The sequence below is a fragment of the Nannobrachium achirus genome, assembly GCF_963921795.1.
Source record: "Nannobrachium achirus genome assembly, chromosome: 6".
Classification (NCBI taxonomy): domain Eukaryota; kingdom Metazoa; phylum Chordata; class Actinopteri; order Myctophiformes; family Myctophidae; genus Nannobrachium; species Nannobrachium achirus.
In genome coordinates, this window is record NC_137815.1 from 24,707,693 (window position 1) to 24,725,740 (window position 18,048).

An 18,048-nucleotide genomic window follows, 5' to 3' on the forward strand; every position below is an offset into this window, starting at 1 on the left:
TGATCAACAAAGTTAACTGTACAAGAACTGCCGCTGCAAAACACGCTCGCTCCAAAACGTATAACCTCAGTAAACTGTCTAAACCTAACCTTATTTCCTAAACCTATAACCTCAGTAAAACTATGTCTAAACCTAACTTTATATTCCTAAATATAAGCTCGGTAAAACTATCCCACTGAGCAATAGTCGTCTATTAGACGTCTAGCTAAAATTGGTCTAATAGAGGTATAGATTTGAACGTTTTTTTAGACGTCTAAGCTTAGTCTATTAGACGTTATTTCAACGGCTATATATAGACAAATCTAGACATATGTTAGACATATTTTAGACATGCTTTAGACGAATATTAGACGTCTAATAGACCGAAAAATGTTTAGGGGGATGCCTAAACCTAATCTTATGCCTAAACCTAATCTTATTCCCAACCTTATCCTCAGTCAAATTTAACGCTGGAGGCGGGATGGTGAACGGTCTGTGGAAAAAGAAATGGAGGCGAGTGTGTTTTGGGGCGAGCGTTCCATGTACCAGTGCATGTACTGTAGTAAGACAATTAATTTAAAAGATGTTCACTTCAAAATACCATAGTCTTACTGCTTGTTCAATTTGTGTTATTGCCTAATGCCTATATATATATAAAAAAGGGGCAACCTCTTGTGCTTATTTGTACATTGTGGCTCATGGCTGATTATTGCAGGAAATGTCAGATATAGATTTGAATGCCCTTGTGTCGTGATTTGATGATGATGATGATACAATGTATCAGTAAATGAATTGTGTGGCGCGTGTTTAAAACAGTCAATACGAAGCTCGCTGGGAGCTTTTGCACAGCAATATGAATTGGGCTTTACATACACACTATACACACACACACACACACACACACACACACACACACACACACACACACACACACACACACACACACACACACAGCCTCATCACAACAATAGTTTGCTATTGCTTTGAGGCTCAGCTAAAAACAAAAACATCATTACAAAAAAAGTTCATATTATATTATATAATATACAATTCAAAACAGGCACCTCACATCAAGAGGATGGTATTTAAAAACGAATCCAGGAGAGGCCACAATTCCATATATGGACACATTAAAATGACTAGAGATACCTAAACATTTTCTTTTTTTTAATCTCTTACAATTTTGAGTATGAACCCTCGTCATTTATTTAAAGAACGCTGTCCCTTCTCTCTATGGCAGTGAGGCAGGGGTCTTCAATGTTTTCAGGCCAAGGACCCCTTAGTTGAGAGAAAGATGAAGCAGGGACCACCTCTACATATTGTATAAATGTGTGATGCAGATTTGTTTGACAACGCTGTCAACAGTCTGTTGGATTTGTGTTTTTAGTAAATTTGACCTTTCACTCACTGTACTTGGTCTGCTCTTTTTTTACCTCTACGCCAATCCTATTTTCCGAAAATAGCCGATCTACAAGCTCTCAGCGCCTCGCGCTGCGAGGCGTTGAGAGCTTGTAGATCTGCTATTTTTGGCTAAAGTTCTCCTCAGAAAGACAAAGATTTGGTGGCCCCCCTGTAGTAACTCTGAGGACCCCCTAGGGGTCCCGGACCCCCTGTTGAAGACCCCTGCAGTAAGGATCCAAGCAACCAGCGGGGGGATTTAGATTACTAGTTTTGACTACGGTCAAAAACTAGTCATAAAAGCACTGGACGGTGAAGATTTAGTACACAAAATGGGGGATATTTTAAATATGTGTAACCCTGAACTACCATACTAGTACTTGGAAGTTGCTGAAAACACATTGAAACAGACATTTAGAACCAATAAACCTGACTTATGGCATAACTTGAGCCTGAGAAAGACTGAAAGAAGAAGAGCAAAACAACAGCAAAGATGACTTCATCCCTGAGTCGAGACAAGTTGCTGGTAAGACTTTTCAACCTGATTTGCTTATGTTGACGTTGGGAAAACTTGTATTTCTGATCATTTTACTCTTAAAGGAGTAGTTTACCCCCAAAAAGATTGTTTTCCCCTATTGATTACTCACACCATGGAGTTCAATAATATTTTTGGGTTTTTGTCACATTCCTAAGACAATAATTTGATTACAATAAATGCACCCTCATTGATTCCGGATGAGGGTAAATTTACTGAAATACATTTTTTGTCGAAAAAAAAATGATTGAACTCAAGTCTACATGGCGTGAGTAATCAATAGAAAAAATGTCATTTTGGGGGTAAACTACTCCTTTAATTGTAAAACATCCGTGTGTGTGCGTGCGTGCGTGCGTGTGTGGCAGCCTATGATCAAGAAGGGCAACATTCCCTGGATATTCTTGTGCACGCATCTGAGCGTAAGGCAGCAAAATGGCTCATAGGTATGAACTTGTATACAGGCTCATGTCACTGCGTACATACTGTACATCTGCTGATGACGCCTCTGGACCAGTGGTTCACAAACCTTTTCATGTCAAGGACCCCCAAAATGTATATGTATTTGGTCGCGGACCCCCATCTGAAAAGGTTTTGTGCCTAACAAATAAATGGATAAATTGGTTTGAATTGTGCTGGGTCTCATGCAGGGACGTGCTGGCTATTGGGAAAAGCGGGACAACTCCCGAACGGCCGGTTCATTCCTGGCCGGTCCAGGCCGGCCATTAGGAAATAAATTAAATAAAATGTCAGCCTTCGTTCCATTTTGGGGGCTGGGCGGCCAATAAAGTAAATCGTCACTGTCGGGCAGAAACCTCGTATCTCCAAGTTTCAAATTTGTAATTTTTTTCGCAGAGCAAAGCCCTGCTTCATCATACAAGGCTGTTGCACAAAAGTAGTGAAAACAGCAGATCTACAAGCACACAACGCCTCGCAAAAACAAACGGTTTTGGACGTACAAGGTTTCCACCCGACAACAACGAAATATAAGTTGTGTAATTGGCCCACAGGCTTGTCACTTGTCATGATCTGAAATGGCAAATCTTTGAGTAGCAGCAGCGCTATAGAGAGAGATCTCTCTCCATAGCGCGCAATGAGGGCCTCTCCAATTATTTTTCCCGGGCTGAATCAGGGGCCCAGCATGTCCCTGGTCTCATGACATCACAGACCCTCCTCCAGGCGACCCACATTTCTTAATTCCACTTAAAACTATGATGCTTTTTCATAAACACTAATCCTAAATAATAAACCTCTAATGATGTCCTTGGACACTTAAGGTCTGTTTTATACTTGGGCTTATAGCAGATCTACAAGCTGAGCTTGTTGATCTGCCGAGAAAGAAATGTTGAAAATGTTTGCCTATAATAATATGCCCAAAATAGGGACGCCTGGGTTGATGTAGTTAAGTTTCAGGAAATGTTTTGTTTTGTCATGTTTATTTTGAATGATGTTAATAAAAACAGATTCATCTTTTTTTTGCACGTTCTTTGAAATCACAAAGAACTGAATATCAAATTAAATATAGAAACAAAAAATAAACAAGAAGGAGAAAAAGTAATCTAAACATATTGGAAAAGGAGTGAGAAATGGAACCCAAAGTCTCAGCAAAAGGCATTTCACAACCATTCATATAAAAGCTACAGTTTATCAGACAATTTGTGATTCCTGACTTCCAAAAAGTAAAAACATAAAACAACATTAAAAGGCAGTAGGATCAATATATACACATCTATGAAGCATTTCTACTATATGTCCCCTTGTAAGAAAAATAAAATAAAAACGTGGGCGGACAAATGGCCAACACACCCTCACTCCCCAAACGGCCTATAGACGAATCCACAGAGCGTTGCCCTGTAGTTGTGGTGTTGTGGTGCGAATCGATGCCGTTTCACACCGCAGTTATGATTGCCGCTCTTTGGATCCGGCTATGGTGACGTCTTGGGACAAATGTGATCAAACGTCAGTCACCCGGATGCCGTCACTGGCACTTCCGCAATCTAGGAATGCGAAAGTGCCGCAAAGTGTCCCCAACAACACTGTTAAAACGACGGAGATATGTGGTCTAAAGCAGACTTGAGCCACTAGAGGCACCGCGGCGGCCAGGGAGTCGCCGTGCAGAAGGCTACAAAGTCCACTTTCAGTGCCGTTCCAGTTAATGTCCCGACAGGGACAGAATCGTAACTCGTATCCCCCTGTAGTGAACATGTGCCGTCAAGGGTACCGTCTTCCGGTCAAATGTTTGACGTTTGGTCAAATTCGTCCCAAGTCAAGTCACCTATTTGCCGTCTCGGGAGTGAGGAAGCGTTGAGATGGCAGGAAAGGCCGGTGAGAGACGGTGCTGTGATTCAGACGTGGTCGTCCGCATCTCCGTCCTCGTAGTAGCGGTTCCTCTTGATCATCTCCTCCACGCTCAGCTCGTCGTGGTCGCCCGCCGCCTCCTTCTCCTCCTCAAAGAAGCCCACGTCCTGCGAGGAGGAGGTGCAGTCGTCTTTGGAGGAGGGGGGCAGCGTGGGGGAGGGAGACGGGGAGGCGTCCGGGGAGGAGGCGCCCTTCAGAGAAGAGGCCTCGTCCACCACCGCAGACTTGTCTTCTTCTGCCGCCGTCTGCGTGGTCTCGGTCTCCTGGTCATCGTTGTGGAGGTCCTGCTGCCGCTCAGGGAGACCGTTGTCCACCTCCTCGTCCTCAGAGACGTCTTCTCCCTGCGGAGGAGGAGCAGGACGCGAGGAGGACGTCACCGTCTCCTCCCTCTCTTTGCTCTGGTTCGGTTTCACCTCTCGGAGCTGTGGTTTGTCGCCGTTTTCCTCCCTGGGCGGCGACGGCTCCCGAGCGGAGAGCGTCGTCTCCTCCAGCGAGGCCCTCCTCTCCAGCAGGGTCTTGAGGAGGGGCCGGCGGGGCTCTCGCTCCCGGGCGGTGGGCCCCTGGGCACCGCGGGGGTCTGAGGCCACCGTGAAGGGCCTGCAGCGCTCCTTCAGAGAGGAGCTCCTCCTCAGGCTCTTAAGCTCGGTGCGCTCCGTGCTCTGCTCTGAAGACAGGACGTCTCCCACCGGGGGCCACCTGGCCCTGCCCGGCCGCCCCGAGCCCCCCGCCGCTCCCCCTTCCTGCTGGGCGGGAGCGGAGGGCTGCTGCCCCTCTCCGGCCGGAGGAGGCCAGGCGAACCTCAGCCTAGTGCGCGACTCGGCCGGCTTCTCGGCAGAGTGGAGCTTCTCGGCGTCGCTATGCCCGTGATTCTCCAGCAAGGCCGTGAGGTCGGTGACCTTGGCCAGCGGCGACGTTTCTACCTGCTCGGTCGCGGGCGGCGTCTGTTTGGTGGAGGCGCTGGTGCTCTCAGCCGGTGGAGCTGGAGGCTCCTCTCGTTTCTTTGGCTTGGCCGCGGCCTCGCCGCCGCCACCCTCCTCGTCCTCTCCGTCGGCACGCGGCGACCACAGCTCCTTGTGCGGCCGGTGGCCGAAGCCCTCGTCGTAGTTCCCCTTGGCTTTGAACAGCTGGCTGAAGTGAGGCTTGCAGTAGACGTTGCCATGCAGGGAGGCGTAGTTCCCCAGACTGGACAGCAGAGGGGAGCAAAGGGTCAATAACACTGTATACCACGATATGAGGAGACATCTACTGGATCTCTTCTCCACTAGTCCCTCCCTTATAACATTTTAGTCTAGTTTTTTTATTTGTTGACACATTTGTGTTAGTAGTGTTAATTGTAGCGTTGGTTGTAGTCATCATAGCTTAGTTTGTATTTGGTTCTTATTTCGTTATCATCAATGAAAAGAGGTAGTCGACAAACATTTTTAGTTATAGTTTTAGTGGACGAAATCGACAGTGTTTGAGAGAGAGAGAGAGAGCGGCCAAGGCCACTGAGCTGTTTAACCCTTTAGCACTGGTTGTGGTTCTATAGAGAGAGAGCATCAGACCCACCTGAGCTTGGAGTTGCAGTGAACGCAGCGGAAGCAGCTGCTGTGGTAGACGTGCTGATTGGCTACCAGTCTCTCCAGAGGATAGACTGTCTTTAAGCAGGACACGCATGTCTCTCTGACCGGGGGGCAGAACTTCTGCACACACAAACACACACAGATAATTGCGATTAGACGATTACGTAATAATCGTGACAGCCCTAATCATCACACATATCTTGACACTGTACCATAAGAAACAGACATACTGTACTTTAGGCATGTAATAGTCTACGTTGCGGCTCTGATAATCAGACTCACCTTGAGTGCCCTGGGCGGCTCACTGCTCTCTCCTGAAACAACAAACACACAACGGTTCAACTGCACATCAATCTGATCAATTACAATGAACTGATCATTCAAGCAAGCTAATGAAATCACGTTGTCACAACCTGATTTTTCCTCCCTCTTAAGTCTTTATGCCAATTAAGATATAGTGACATTTTGGATATTAACTCATTTACTTCCCCAACCCGAGAATCCAGAGAAAAAGCTGTTGGTCCAGGCCGCTGCGCCCGAGACACCCGAGAATTAATTTCATTTGGTTTCATTTATATAAAACAATCAAAAATCTGATCGCCAATCGGCCATCTCTAAGTACTCCAAAGACATTGCTTCCGGTTGGGTCCGAAAACGAAGACGGATATGCTTTTTGGGGGGGGGCGGGACTGGGACAACACCTTCCTACATGCTGTCACTCCAATGCATTCACTTCCTTGTTTACGCAGCGAGCTGGTTGTGCAGCAAGGCTGATTTGGATCATCATGAGGTCTGTTGTTTTCGCGAGCTGACCACGGCATGCGCGCACATCATGCACGATCCGTGAACCGTCATGCACCCACGTTAAAAGGTAAATAAATGGCAGTAAATGAGTTAATGAACCCATCGTGGGATGTCAGCGCAACCCAGCGAGACTGGGAGACAAACTCACCGTTGACCGTGGCTACAGCTGTGTTTCTGACAGGAAGGGAATCTGAAGCCTGGAGAAAAGAGACAAACACTAGTGTAAAAAAAAACAGAGGAAGAAACTACAGACAGAGCTACATTAAACCCATTTAGGCCTAGAATTATTGAATGCTTTAACCAGTGAAAAATAGCAGATATACAAGCTCACAGCGCGGCACCGAGTGCCGCGCTGCGAGCTTGTAGATCTGCTATTTTTTAAAAGGTTGTGAAAAATGTGTGCAAATCTTTGTCTATGTATTTTCAAAGCGAACGTTTGTAACTCAAATTTTGCTTCTGGGGGGTCCCTGGAACTAAATATTTTGAGATGCGGGTCCGTGGCCAAATACATATCATTTTGGGGGTCCTTGACATGAAAAGGTTTGAGCACCACTGACATAGTATTCTCTCAAGAACAGACTAACTGAGCTCCAGTTAAGTGAAAAGGACCTTTTCTTTGACGATGGCTAGCCAGATTGCTGACATAGAAACATAGGGTTTTTCAAAAAGTCTTAGAAGGATTCAAAAGACACTTATAGAATCGGGTCAAAATTCAAATTTTCACGATTTTTAAAAAATAGCAGATCTACAAGCTTGCAGCACGGCACTCGGTGCCGCGCTGTGAGCTTGTATATTTGCTATTTTTCAATAGTTAAAGAATAAAATAATGATACACAATAATGTGTACCCGTTCTAAATGGGTGTTAAGACGTAGACTGACCTGGCGTGGCGTGGGGGCGGGTCCCTGCTTGGACACGGCTGCCTGGTACTTTGCCATCTTGTCCCTCAGGGAAGGTTTCTCCATCACCCTCTCACATGATGACAGACCTGCAGCAGAAATACCAGACAAAACAAATGGTTTCAACTCTAATGATGGACAAAACAACCATCTCCACATTAATGTTCAAAACCTTCTAACTCCACTTGAGCTGTATGTGGGTAAAGTGATGATAATATAATGGCAAATGCAAATATCTGAAGTTAATATTTTGGACATGGTTGGTTTCTGCCCGAGAGCGAAATGGCCCTGGTGTTCATGCAGTACGATAGCAGAGGCCAGCAAAGCTGACTCTACCTTGAGCAACAATAGCAGTTAATCAGTGGAATGTCTCCGTAAATGTTGCCTTTGGTCTTGTGCTCACGCACGCCTTGAGATGTTCTGAGCTCCAATGTCATTGAACTCTTTGAGTTGTGCGTGCCATATCACTGGAACATATCGTCGTTGTCGGGTGAAAACCTCGTTTTGCATTTTTCATTTTAAAAATGATTTAAACTAGTGAAAACAGCCGATCTATAAGCACACAACGCCTCGCACCGCGAGGCGTTGTGTGCTTGTAGATCTGCTGTTTTCACTACTTTTGTGCGACGGCCTTGTATGATGAAGCAGGGCTTTACTATGCGAAAGAACGTACAAATTTGAAACTTGGAGATACAAGGTTTCCACCCAACAACGACGATATACGGTACTGGCAGGGGCCGATATACTTTGCAATGAGACACAGGCTGACTTTGGCTGCAGCGTTCTAAAGGGCTGTTATAACAAGTCCTGCACACCACCCAGTTTGATCAGCTGTGAGGGCAAGATCGTCTGTTTAATCAGTGAACATACAAGCGTTGCTGACGTCATGATAGCTTGTACTTTAATGGTGCATGAGGCTTTTGTCTTGGACCGGGTCAAGACTTAGCCTAAGGATGCATTCCACCGCAGACACAAAAGAGGAATGTCTCCCTGAGGAATTCCTGCCGTTGTTTAGTTGGACCGCCCCGTGTATCACAGTTTAGCATAAAAGCTTCCTGGGTTGTCGAACACGAGGAAGCTTTGACAGGCTCATATGGAACGCAGTAATTCAAGAGGATAATGTTACACGATGATCTCTCAAAATCAAAATGCCTTGGAGAAATCTACAAATACAATGGATGCTCTTGATTCTATAAGGACAACAACATGTGGTAGTGTTGAATTGCCTTTGCGGGAACCATACATCCCTGGTGAATTAAGGCAGGAACACACTGTACGATGTATGGAATATGTTCGGGGAGTCATCAGATCGTTAAACTACTTCACACAACACAACACAAGCACCAGCTTCGACTGCTATCTTCGTATTCAATCGGACTTTTTCACCATTTATCAGACGTTTGAATCCACGGGGTATCCACGGGGTATCCGTTCCCACCGCTCGTCGCGGCAACTCGGCTCGCTAGCGCTCGCCTCGGTGGCGACTCACGGGGGTCATCGGCGCCCAATACCGCACCGCTCCGTCGGGGTCTGTGGCGTGGAGCGTTACACCGGGGAACAGAGAATCCATGGCGTCTAGTTCGATGCTGGAATTCAGCTCAGTTTTTGTTATTGTGTACCTCTGAGGTTGACCACTAGATGTCGACATTTCACTACTAATCAAGCCACTGTTTCATTGTTTTGATCAACCGTCCACTGTGAGATACCGGGATACCCAGAATTGAGTATCCGAGATACCAGACCATTCAAACACTTGAAAACACTTGATAATTTCTCATTCAATGCACTGAAATCATTCGAAACAGGTGACACAAGTGTCTTTCTTGAAATCGTCTGTCATGATATCGTTGTGGTTTTCACAACACGACTGAAGCCAGTTGCTTACAACGGCAGGGATGAATTGTCATAACGACTACATTGGGGGTTAGGATGATTTCGGATTAGGCATTTAGAAGTTGGGTTTAAGGGAATAGGGTTTAGGGTTGGAGAGTCATTCCTCAGTTGCGCCCTGGTATCGTGCACCGATATTTTGCGATGTGTTGTGAGACTTGTAGGTCAGCTTGTAGCTCTGTTATTTTCTGGCTATTTTCGATGCTGTCCTAATTCCTAAAATGATGATGTCCTCACAACATTGTTACGCAAACGTGTGTGTGTGTGTGTGTGTGTGTGTGTGTGTGTGTGTGTGTGTGTGTGTGTGTGTGTGTGTGTGTGTGTGTGTGTGTGTGTGTGTGTGTGTGTGTGTGTGTGTGTGTGTGTGTGTGTGTGTGTGTGTGTGCGCTTACCATCCATGTCCTCGGAGGAAGTCCTGCGCAGTCCCGTCCTGTCTCCCTAGAGAGGTGAGAGATGGTTTGTTTTGTTACATTTATGGATCATAATTAAACATATCGTTGTTGTCGACATCTTATCTCCATAATCTAGTTTTCTGTGTTTTTCGTACATTAACGCCCTACTGAACAATAACAGGGGTTGTCCTCACAACTATAGTGAATACAAAGTTACTTGACACGTCCAGATTCTTGTCTCTGATTGGGCAACTGCTGGTTTGACAAGCCTCTCTGCCACACTCAAACTAACTTCATCAACCATGTTTGAGAAAATGTTTCATTTATGTCCTGTATTACAAAAGAACACAGTCAAATCTATGGTTTTAATCCAACTCCTTAGAGCAGGGGTCTTCAACGTTTTCAGGCCAAGGACCCCTTAGTTGAGAGAGAGATGAAGCAGGGACCCCCACAACCTTTTCATAGATTCCATATAGTTTCATTGTTTTACAGCACAATCATCAGTGTATTTTGGATTCATGTCAATTTGTGTTTTCGGATATTTAACCACTTGAACCGTCAATACTTAATAAACTTGACCTTTCACTCCGTACTTAGTCTGCTCTTTTCCCCCTCTACACCAAAGCTCTTTGCCGAAAATAGCCGATCTACAAGCTCTGCGAGGCGTTGTGAGCTTGTATATCTGCTATTTTCGGCAAAGGTTCTCCGAATATGGACGCTAGGGTTCAAGTGGTTAATACAAAAAAGGAGATTTTTTTTTTCTATCACTCAAAGATTTGGAGGACCCCCTGTAGTAACTCTAAGGCCCGGACCCCCTGTTGAAGACCCCTGCCTTAGAGTAGTGTGCAGATGGACCCAGAGCCACAGAGTGTCTTAATGGACAATGATGCATGCCCAGGCAAGACAGATGGAGCTAGCCGACTGTGAAGAGCCGTTGCTATGACACAAGACACTGATCATTAGTCAAAACCCCTATGTCCCACAATTAGCCTTCTATTGTTGTTAACGAGCTGAGCTCAGTGCTCTCTGATTGTCCAACATCTCAGTGGTTCTCAAACATTTTTTTTTTTTTTTTTTTTTTTTTAAAGACCTCCAATTTGATATGAATTATAGGTCAGTTCAACTTCACAGAGACCTGGCAACGTGGTTTGAATGCCAACATATTTAGTGAAATGAATTAGTACAGTTAAATGGGTAAATGGGGCGTTTATAGAGCGTCTTTATCCAAGGCGCTTTACATAGATTGTGCATTACATTCACACACACATTCACACACCGATGGTGGAGGAAACCATGCAAGACACCAACCTGCTCATCAGGAGCAGTTCAGACTTCAGAGTCTTGCTCAAGGACACTTGAGGACACTAACTCTGGGGGAGCCCGGGATCGAACTGGGAACCTTCCGGTTCCCAAGCGGCAGCTCTACCTCCTAAGCCACTGCCGCCCCAATTGGCAGCAGTACTGTATATGAATACAGATATATTTGACATTGTATGTCTTTATACTGTATGTGATGTCTTGATGAATTGAACAAATAGGACTACAATGGAAACGAGCCCTTTGTGTGGGCTTTTTGTGTTATCCTTTTAGTACACATGGTTGTCATTTCACGACGCGTCACAACGCCGCGCGTTGTCGAAAGTCTGTTTTCAGCAAAGGTATTTGGTTTGAGGTAAAAAACAATTAGAGGGCCAAGCACAGAGCCCTGGGGGGCTCCAGTCAACTATAAGTGCATAGGGTTTAAACTTTAAGTGGTATAAGGGATGCGGTCAAGCAAGGAGCTCGACTGATGTGATTGGACGAGGGCCAAACGAGCTGATTGAGTTGATAGGTGAGGAATGTAAGGAATGGCAGCTCTGGTCTCTCAGTTGAACTGTCCTATTAAAACTCCTGTTAGCCCATGCAGTGCTGGGTTCTTTCCACGCTTTAACCAGGGGTCATCAACATGTCCGTACACGGACAAATGTATCGGTGGCAAATTTTAGATGTACTGTTTTACACTCCGTTATAATGTTCTTATTTTGATATTAAGACCCAATTATTGAACGTCAAGTCTCCAGGTTTTATGTAGCCTATGACACTTATTTACTAGGGGTGTAACGATATAGTAACTGTATCGAAATATCGTTTTTAACTTAAAAAATCGAAGTATATCGAAATGAAAACAGCTAAAATCGAATCGTATTGTTTTATTTTGTATAACGAATCGGCAGTGCAAAGAATCGATTGTATCGAAAAAATGTATCGTTACACCCCTATTATTTACTATAATGCAAATTAGGAATCCAACTGAGAGTGGTGGGTCCATTTGGTTCCATTTGTACACTCTCAGAGTTATTGCAAATAAAAACGGTTCCATTTGAACACGCTCAGAATTACAGGACTGTTATGGTCATTCAGGTCTATAGCTTTATGTTACTGGTATTACTCATTTTGTATATCAGTGGCAAAAATATATATATATATTGACAAAAATGTCCACCACAAGCCAACATGGCGATGGCCCCTGGTTTTAACTTCAAGGACCCAGCTGGAACTCTTCTATCGATTACTCACCCCATGGAGACTTGAATTCATGGGTAGGCCTATATATTTTTTTGTTTTTGTCGCATTCCTGGGACAACAATTTGATAATAATAATGAATCAAATTATCGTTTTAGGAATGCAAGAGGGGGGGATAAAACGGGAGCGTTTCGCTGTTTCTATGTGTCATCTTTTCGACACCCAAACCTAACCCTAACCTCCGTGGGGAGAGTCACTAACCCTCCTGACGCTCCGCTGTCGAAATGATGGTCGTTCGAAAGAGTGAGATTTCCCCCAAAAAACTCTCCATGAACTCAAGACTTCATGGGGTGTGTAATTGATAGAAAATACGTCATTTTAGGTGAACTACTCCTTTAAGTCGTTAATCTTCCATACAAAATATATAGTCAGTGGAAGGACTGGAGGGAGAATCCACTGTGTTGCAGCACATAAAAAGGAAACGGGCGTAACTAGTTTCCTTTTCCCTTTCTTCCTTTTAGACACTGAATACGTGGCCCTGATCATGAGAAAGGCTAAAGCAACGTTATTAGATATTGGAAGCTATTGACAGGCATAAAAGCACTGACGTTACGGCAGCGCTCCTGTAATCATGTGATTATGTGATCCCATTACAAAACCAACTTTCACCAACTTATTGAATGAAAGTCGAGAAACGACACCAGTTGGTGCTGAGACACACATAAGAGATACAATACAAGGACACAAATATGACAAGGTGCTGTAAATAATGTAGTCAGCAAATCTTGGACAAATATCCATTACCCACACACCCATCAAGGGTACAAATAGCAACGTCTTCGCCATATTTGGTGGCTACCAATAATAGCCTTCTACGGGCACTCGCCCTTCTGGCTTGTGCTTGCGGCAACACAGGCAGTCCAATAATCACAATAACCAACACCCTCAAGTGTAATATTGCTTAAGTATATTGCTTAAGTAGTAGTAGGCCGGTAATGTATGAAAAAAAAAGAACACAATCAGTTATAATATGGAGATAAGAGGTTTATGCCAAGCTCTCCTCTCCTCTCCTTTCCTCTCCACCCTCCATAATCACCCTGAGGTCAGGAATGTCCCTGCATTCCTGAGTTGTGCTCTTCAAAGAAGACTCACCTACCTACCTCCCTCTCCCTTTAAGTATTTTGATGGTATTACTTTCATCCTCTGACTTACGGTAAGTAACATTATTACTACACAAAGTATTTTTACACTGGTATCATTATACTTTTACTCACTGTAAGTCCAATATGTCAGTATTTCTTTCACCATAGCTTGTTAAAAGCTCCTTTGAGCACAAACTTTGAAATGTTCAACAGTCTCTCTCTCTCTCTCTCTCTCTCTCTCTCTCTCTCTCTCTCTCTCTCTCTCTCTGCAGCGTGGGATTCTAATTTTAATGCACAGGGTACAGGTTTCTATTCTGCAAATGGATTTGAGTGCAAAGCCGCGTTGCGTTCACGTAACACATGTTGCACACAACAACAAGCCCAAACTGTTTCCATGCCACATTCTCGATTACAACTCCTTCCTACCAGGTATCAGGCTACGTGTCTTCTTGAACGCACATTTACTGTGTTGTAAAGGTTTCCCACGGTGCCTTTAATATCATTGATAAGTCCATAATGAACAGATCGGCTGCTCTTTCAGAACACACAGGTTCTGTTGTGTGTGGGAGAAGAACTGTCTCGTCTGACCCTGCTGTCTGCAACAACAGTCACACTATCACTTCCACCTTCAGTGTGGCTTTTGCTACCATGGTAGAAAATGTGCGGGTTTAAAGAGCTTATGAATCATCACTCCTACTACTGTGTATTTCATCAACAGGATGAAAACTGTGGAAGGGAGAAGTGAACAAAGAGGCTAAAGGTACTTATTGTGTCAGTATTATGGTGACAGCTTAAATAAGTACGGTAGGATTGGTTGTTTATGACGTGTCCCAACAACAACATAGGCAGGGTTTGGTGAGTTTGATGCCGTGTAGCCATAGTGTTGTATTGTATAACTGAACTGACACACAAACACACACACACACACACACACACACACACACACACACACACGTTTTGGGCACCGGTCCTGTTGTTGACTGGCTGATAGGTGTGACAGTGGAATCTCCTCCGCAGGCTGAAACCTGACAGGATGCTTGCAACATCTGTATGGGAGGGAATGCTTCACACGATATTTAACCACTTAAACCCTCTAGACTTAAGTCAACTGGACTTGTGTTGGCTTTGTACTTGGTCCTATGCTTCATCTTTAGGACATATAAGTACCGGAAGGTTTCCAGTTCGATCCCGGTGTATGAATGTGAATGGGTGAATGTAATGCACAATCTATGTAAAGCGCTTTGGAATAAAGGTGCTGCTATAAATGCACCATTTATATGAGGTTTCCACTCGACAGAGACGTCATGTTATTAGACTCTCTGTTTTGTTTTGACTTTTCAAAAAGGGAATTCATAGTCTGAAAGCCTCCTCCAAGGAGGTCTGACCAGCGTTAGTACAGTAAATCCCATCCTCATCCCACAGTACTCATGCTCCCAGGCTCCCAGCCGGCGTCTCCCAGAGACCATGCCAACGGATGCTCAGCTGTTCCAGCGCTGCTTGAGCAAAGGGGCATTTCTCACGTTTATTTTTTTATTTTTTATTCCAAGTGAAGCAACAACATTCCCAAGCCAATCGATAATGAACACTGATAGAACGATACAGCTTGGCCCATTAAAATCGGGAGAGCATCTGTGTAGTTTTTTTATTTATTTTAGCTGTACATAATATAGTAACATAGGTTTTTCAGAAAACTAGAGCAGTGGTTTAGAACAGCGGCCTTACAAAATGTACCTTTTTTACACGCACGGCACGCACGCACGTACGCGTGCACACACACACACACACACACACACACACACACACACACAAAGCTGTTTACCTTCTTCACGTTGCTCTCTCCTTTCTCGAACATCATCTTCAGGTTGTTCAGAGGGACGCTGGGTTTGTCTTTGGGCACCAGTTGGTCCATGCCTGGCTCCTCCTCTCCTACAGCGTGTGGATAAAGGCCGTACAAAAATAATTGAGATTAACGATTTAATCGTGTTTTTGGCATATAAACATTTAAAATCAAAATTACATTTCTGTCTGCCTTTTAAGGCGTTGTAAACAAAGATTGCCGGAGCAGATAGACAACCCTCGCATCCCTACTCTGAGGAGAACTAGCCAAAAACAGCAGATGTACAAGCTCGTAGATCGGCTATTTTCGGCAAATAGGTTTTGTGTAGAGGTAAAAAAAAAGAGCAGACCAAGTACAGAGTGAAAGGTCAAGTTTACTAAAGTAGCGACGATTTAAGTCGGGGGAAAAAAGTATAATGTGTTGACAGATGACAGTGCTGTCAGACAAGTCTATGAATACATCTATGAAATCGATGAAAATCTCCATCACACATTTATACAATATGTAGAGGCTTAATCTCTCTCAGCTAAGGGGTCCTTGGCCTGAAAACGTTGAAGACCACTGTTCTAGCCACGGTCCTACCTATGGATGCTTGATTCTAGTGACAGCTGTAGAAGATTATATTATAATCATGATTGATTATGTGTGACGTTATTAGTTTGTATGATACATCATGAATGATACAGGATAGCTTGTAAGAGTCAAGATGTCTCACTAGGACCGAGTAGCTATTGTTTGGTTAAAGCTTATCTTTTTATAGTTCAGCTTGTACTTTTAGTACAGTATAACTGTGATCCCTGAATAGTGCCTCTTGGCAGAACTACCTTACCACTGACTTGTGTGTTAAACATACTTCTGTCCATGATATCATGTTACATAAATCATAACCACCGCACCTACAATACATTGTCTTGTCTCCTCATTTTCTCATTGATTATTTGATTGATCTGAATTCCTCCACACAGCCATGGTCCTACCTATGGATGCTTGCGATGCTACTCTGGAGCGCTGGAGGAGGCAGGAGGAGCCGCCTGCGTCTAGACTCCTCTGGGAGGTCAGTGGAGGTCCAGCAGGTCCAGGAGCCTTGGCCGGAGGAGCAGGACAGTCTTCCTCACAGAGAGAGGAGGAGGAGGAGATGGGGGGCTTGTTGGGTCTGACCGGAGGCGCGGCGGCCAGGCGGAAGCTGGACTGTCTGGTCAGAGATGGACCTGCTGGAGCCGGGGCTGGAGCGGGCTGCTCCCAGCGCTGCTTCAGGACACTGAGGCTGCCTGAGCGCAGGTTGGGCGCATCGAAGGACTGAGACTGAGAAACAAACGAGACAAGGCTTTAGAAGAGTGGAGCAAAATGTCAAAGCATAATATTAATATAATGCATTACAGCACCATGTTTATCATCATTGGTGAAACCTCCACAGCCCGTTTGATACAGTACATATCGTTGATGTCAAGGCAGAAAACTCCTTTTTCCACGTTCTGACTTTCTGTGGTTTCTTTTTGTAAAACAGCGTCACACAAATAAGCATCAAATAATAAACATGGAATTTGAATCCTGAAAAGTAACAGTATTGGACATGATATTATGAGGTTTACAACACCCGACAGAGACGATATACATACAGTACAAGATCCATTCATAGAGAGCGACACGTGCTACACCCACCTCCCAGCAGCCAGAGGATTGTACAGAACTATGGAAGAAGTCTAAACACCTCAGCCACACACAGCTGTGTACCACAAAGTATGTAGATGCTTTAGGAGCTGCCGGTCAAAGAAAGAGAGACAGAGAGAGAGAGAGGTTGGTTCTTGGTGGAAGTCACGCAGAAGTGATCTGATTCTGCAGAGAGAGAGAGAGAGAAAAGGAGAGAGAGAGGAGGAAGGACAGGACATGAAGTAAAGGTTGAAGACAGAGACCGAGAGACAGCACGTCTGAGCACAGACCACTCTGCCAACCGCATTCCATTCCATGGAGCAATACCTTCACCTTTTTTCCCCAAAAAGAAGGGAGGGGTTTCTCTGTACTAGTCTGTCATCCATGAAGAACAAACATCTCCAGCAGCAGATTGCACTTAAGATAACACAACAACTGCTGTTAGAGAACATGGAACAGAACAGAACAGAGCAGAGCATGCCAGGAACATCCTGTTGACCGAACTGAATGGCTGAATGAACCGGGAGAGAACGGATGAATCATTTGAAATGAAGTCGAGTCAAATGTTTTCAGATTATGTCTGGGTGGCATCATCACGCGAGAAGAATGATGAATTACTGTACATTCTCGAGATCTTATGCGGTGAAATCAAATCATATTCATAATGCTTTCATCGTCAGCCCACAACTCACCAGCAACAAAGAACAACCTAACTTTGGGGTTCAAGTATTTTAAGAGTTGACTTGGAATGAAAATCCCCTCCTTCATACAAAAGAAATCTAGGAAAACCCAACACACAACTTAAAACAGAACTGCCGCAACGTAACTCAAAATCTACAAAGGAATAAAAAGAATAAGACAGGAGAGAACGGAACCAGAAGAGAGACAGAGAGACAGAGAGAGAGAGAGAGAGAGAGAGAGAGACAGAGAGAGGGAGAGAAACCCAAAGCAGAGAGAAAACAGATGCACAATCGGTGTCTTTGTGAGGCATAGCGAGGGTCGAGGGAACCGGCTGGACAATGACAACACTGTTCAGTTTGGCTTTCTTTCTTTTTTTTTGTGTGTTGTAAAGGAAAAAGGGAGAAACCTCTGTAAAGGCGAAGCGA

The 18,048-nt window shown here is 44.6% G+C and overlaps 1 protein-coding gene across 1 annotated transcript in view; it reads right to left on the reverse strand.

The window, feature by feature from the left end:
- Window positions 1-1,393: 1,393 nt before the first annotated feature.
- Window positions 1,394-18,048, reverse strand: part of LOC308286565 (LIM domain and actin-binding protein 1-like) — a 37,428-nt gene continuing 20,773 nt past the window's right edge. Inside the window, exons 4-11 of the mRNA XM_080727639.1 lie at window positions 16,273-16,597; window positions 15,278-15,384; window positions 9,814-9,859; window positions 7,514-7,620; window positions 6,782-6,830; window positions 6,112-6,143; window positions 5,816-5,949; window positions 1,394-5,449 (exon numbers count right to left, since the gene is read on the reverse strand). Of these exons, the coding sequence (XP_080583765.1) occupies window positions 4,255-5,449; window positions 5,816-5,949; window positions 6,112-6,143; window positions 6,782-6,830; window positions 7,514-7,620; window positions 9,814-9,859; window positions 15,278-15,384; window positions 16,273-16,597 (1,995 nt within the window). The 3' untranslated portion in view covers window positions 1,394-4,254. The remainder of the gene's footprint in view (window positions 5,450-5,815; window positions 5,950-6,111; window positions 6,144-6,781; window positions 6,831-7,513; window positions 7,621-9,813; window positions 9,860-15,277; window positions 15,385-16,272; window positions 16,598-18,048) is intronic.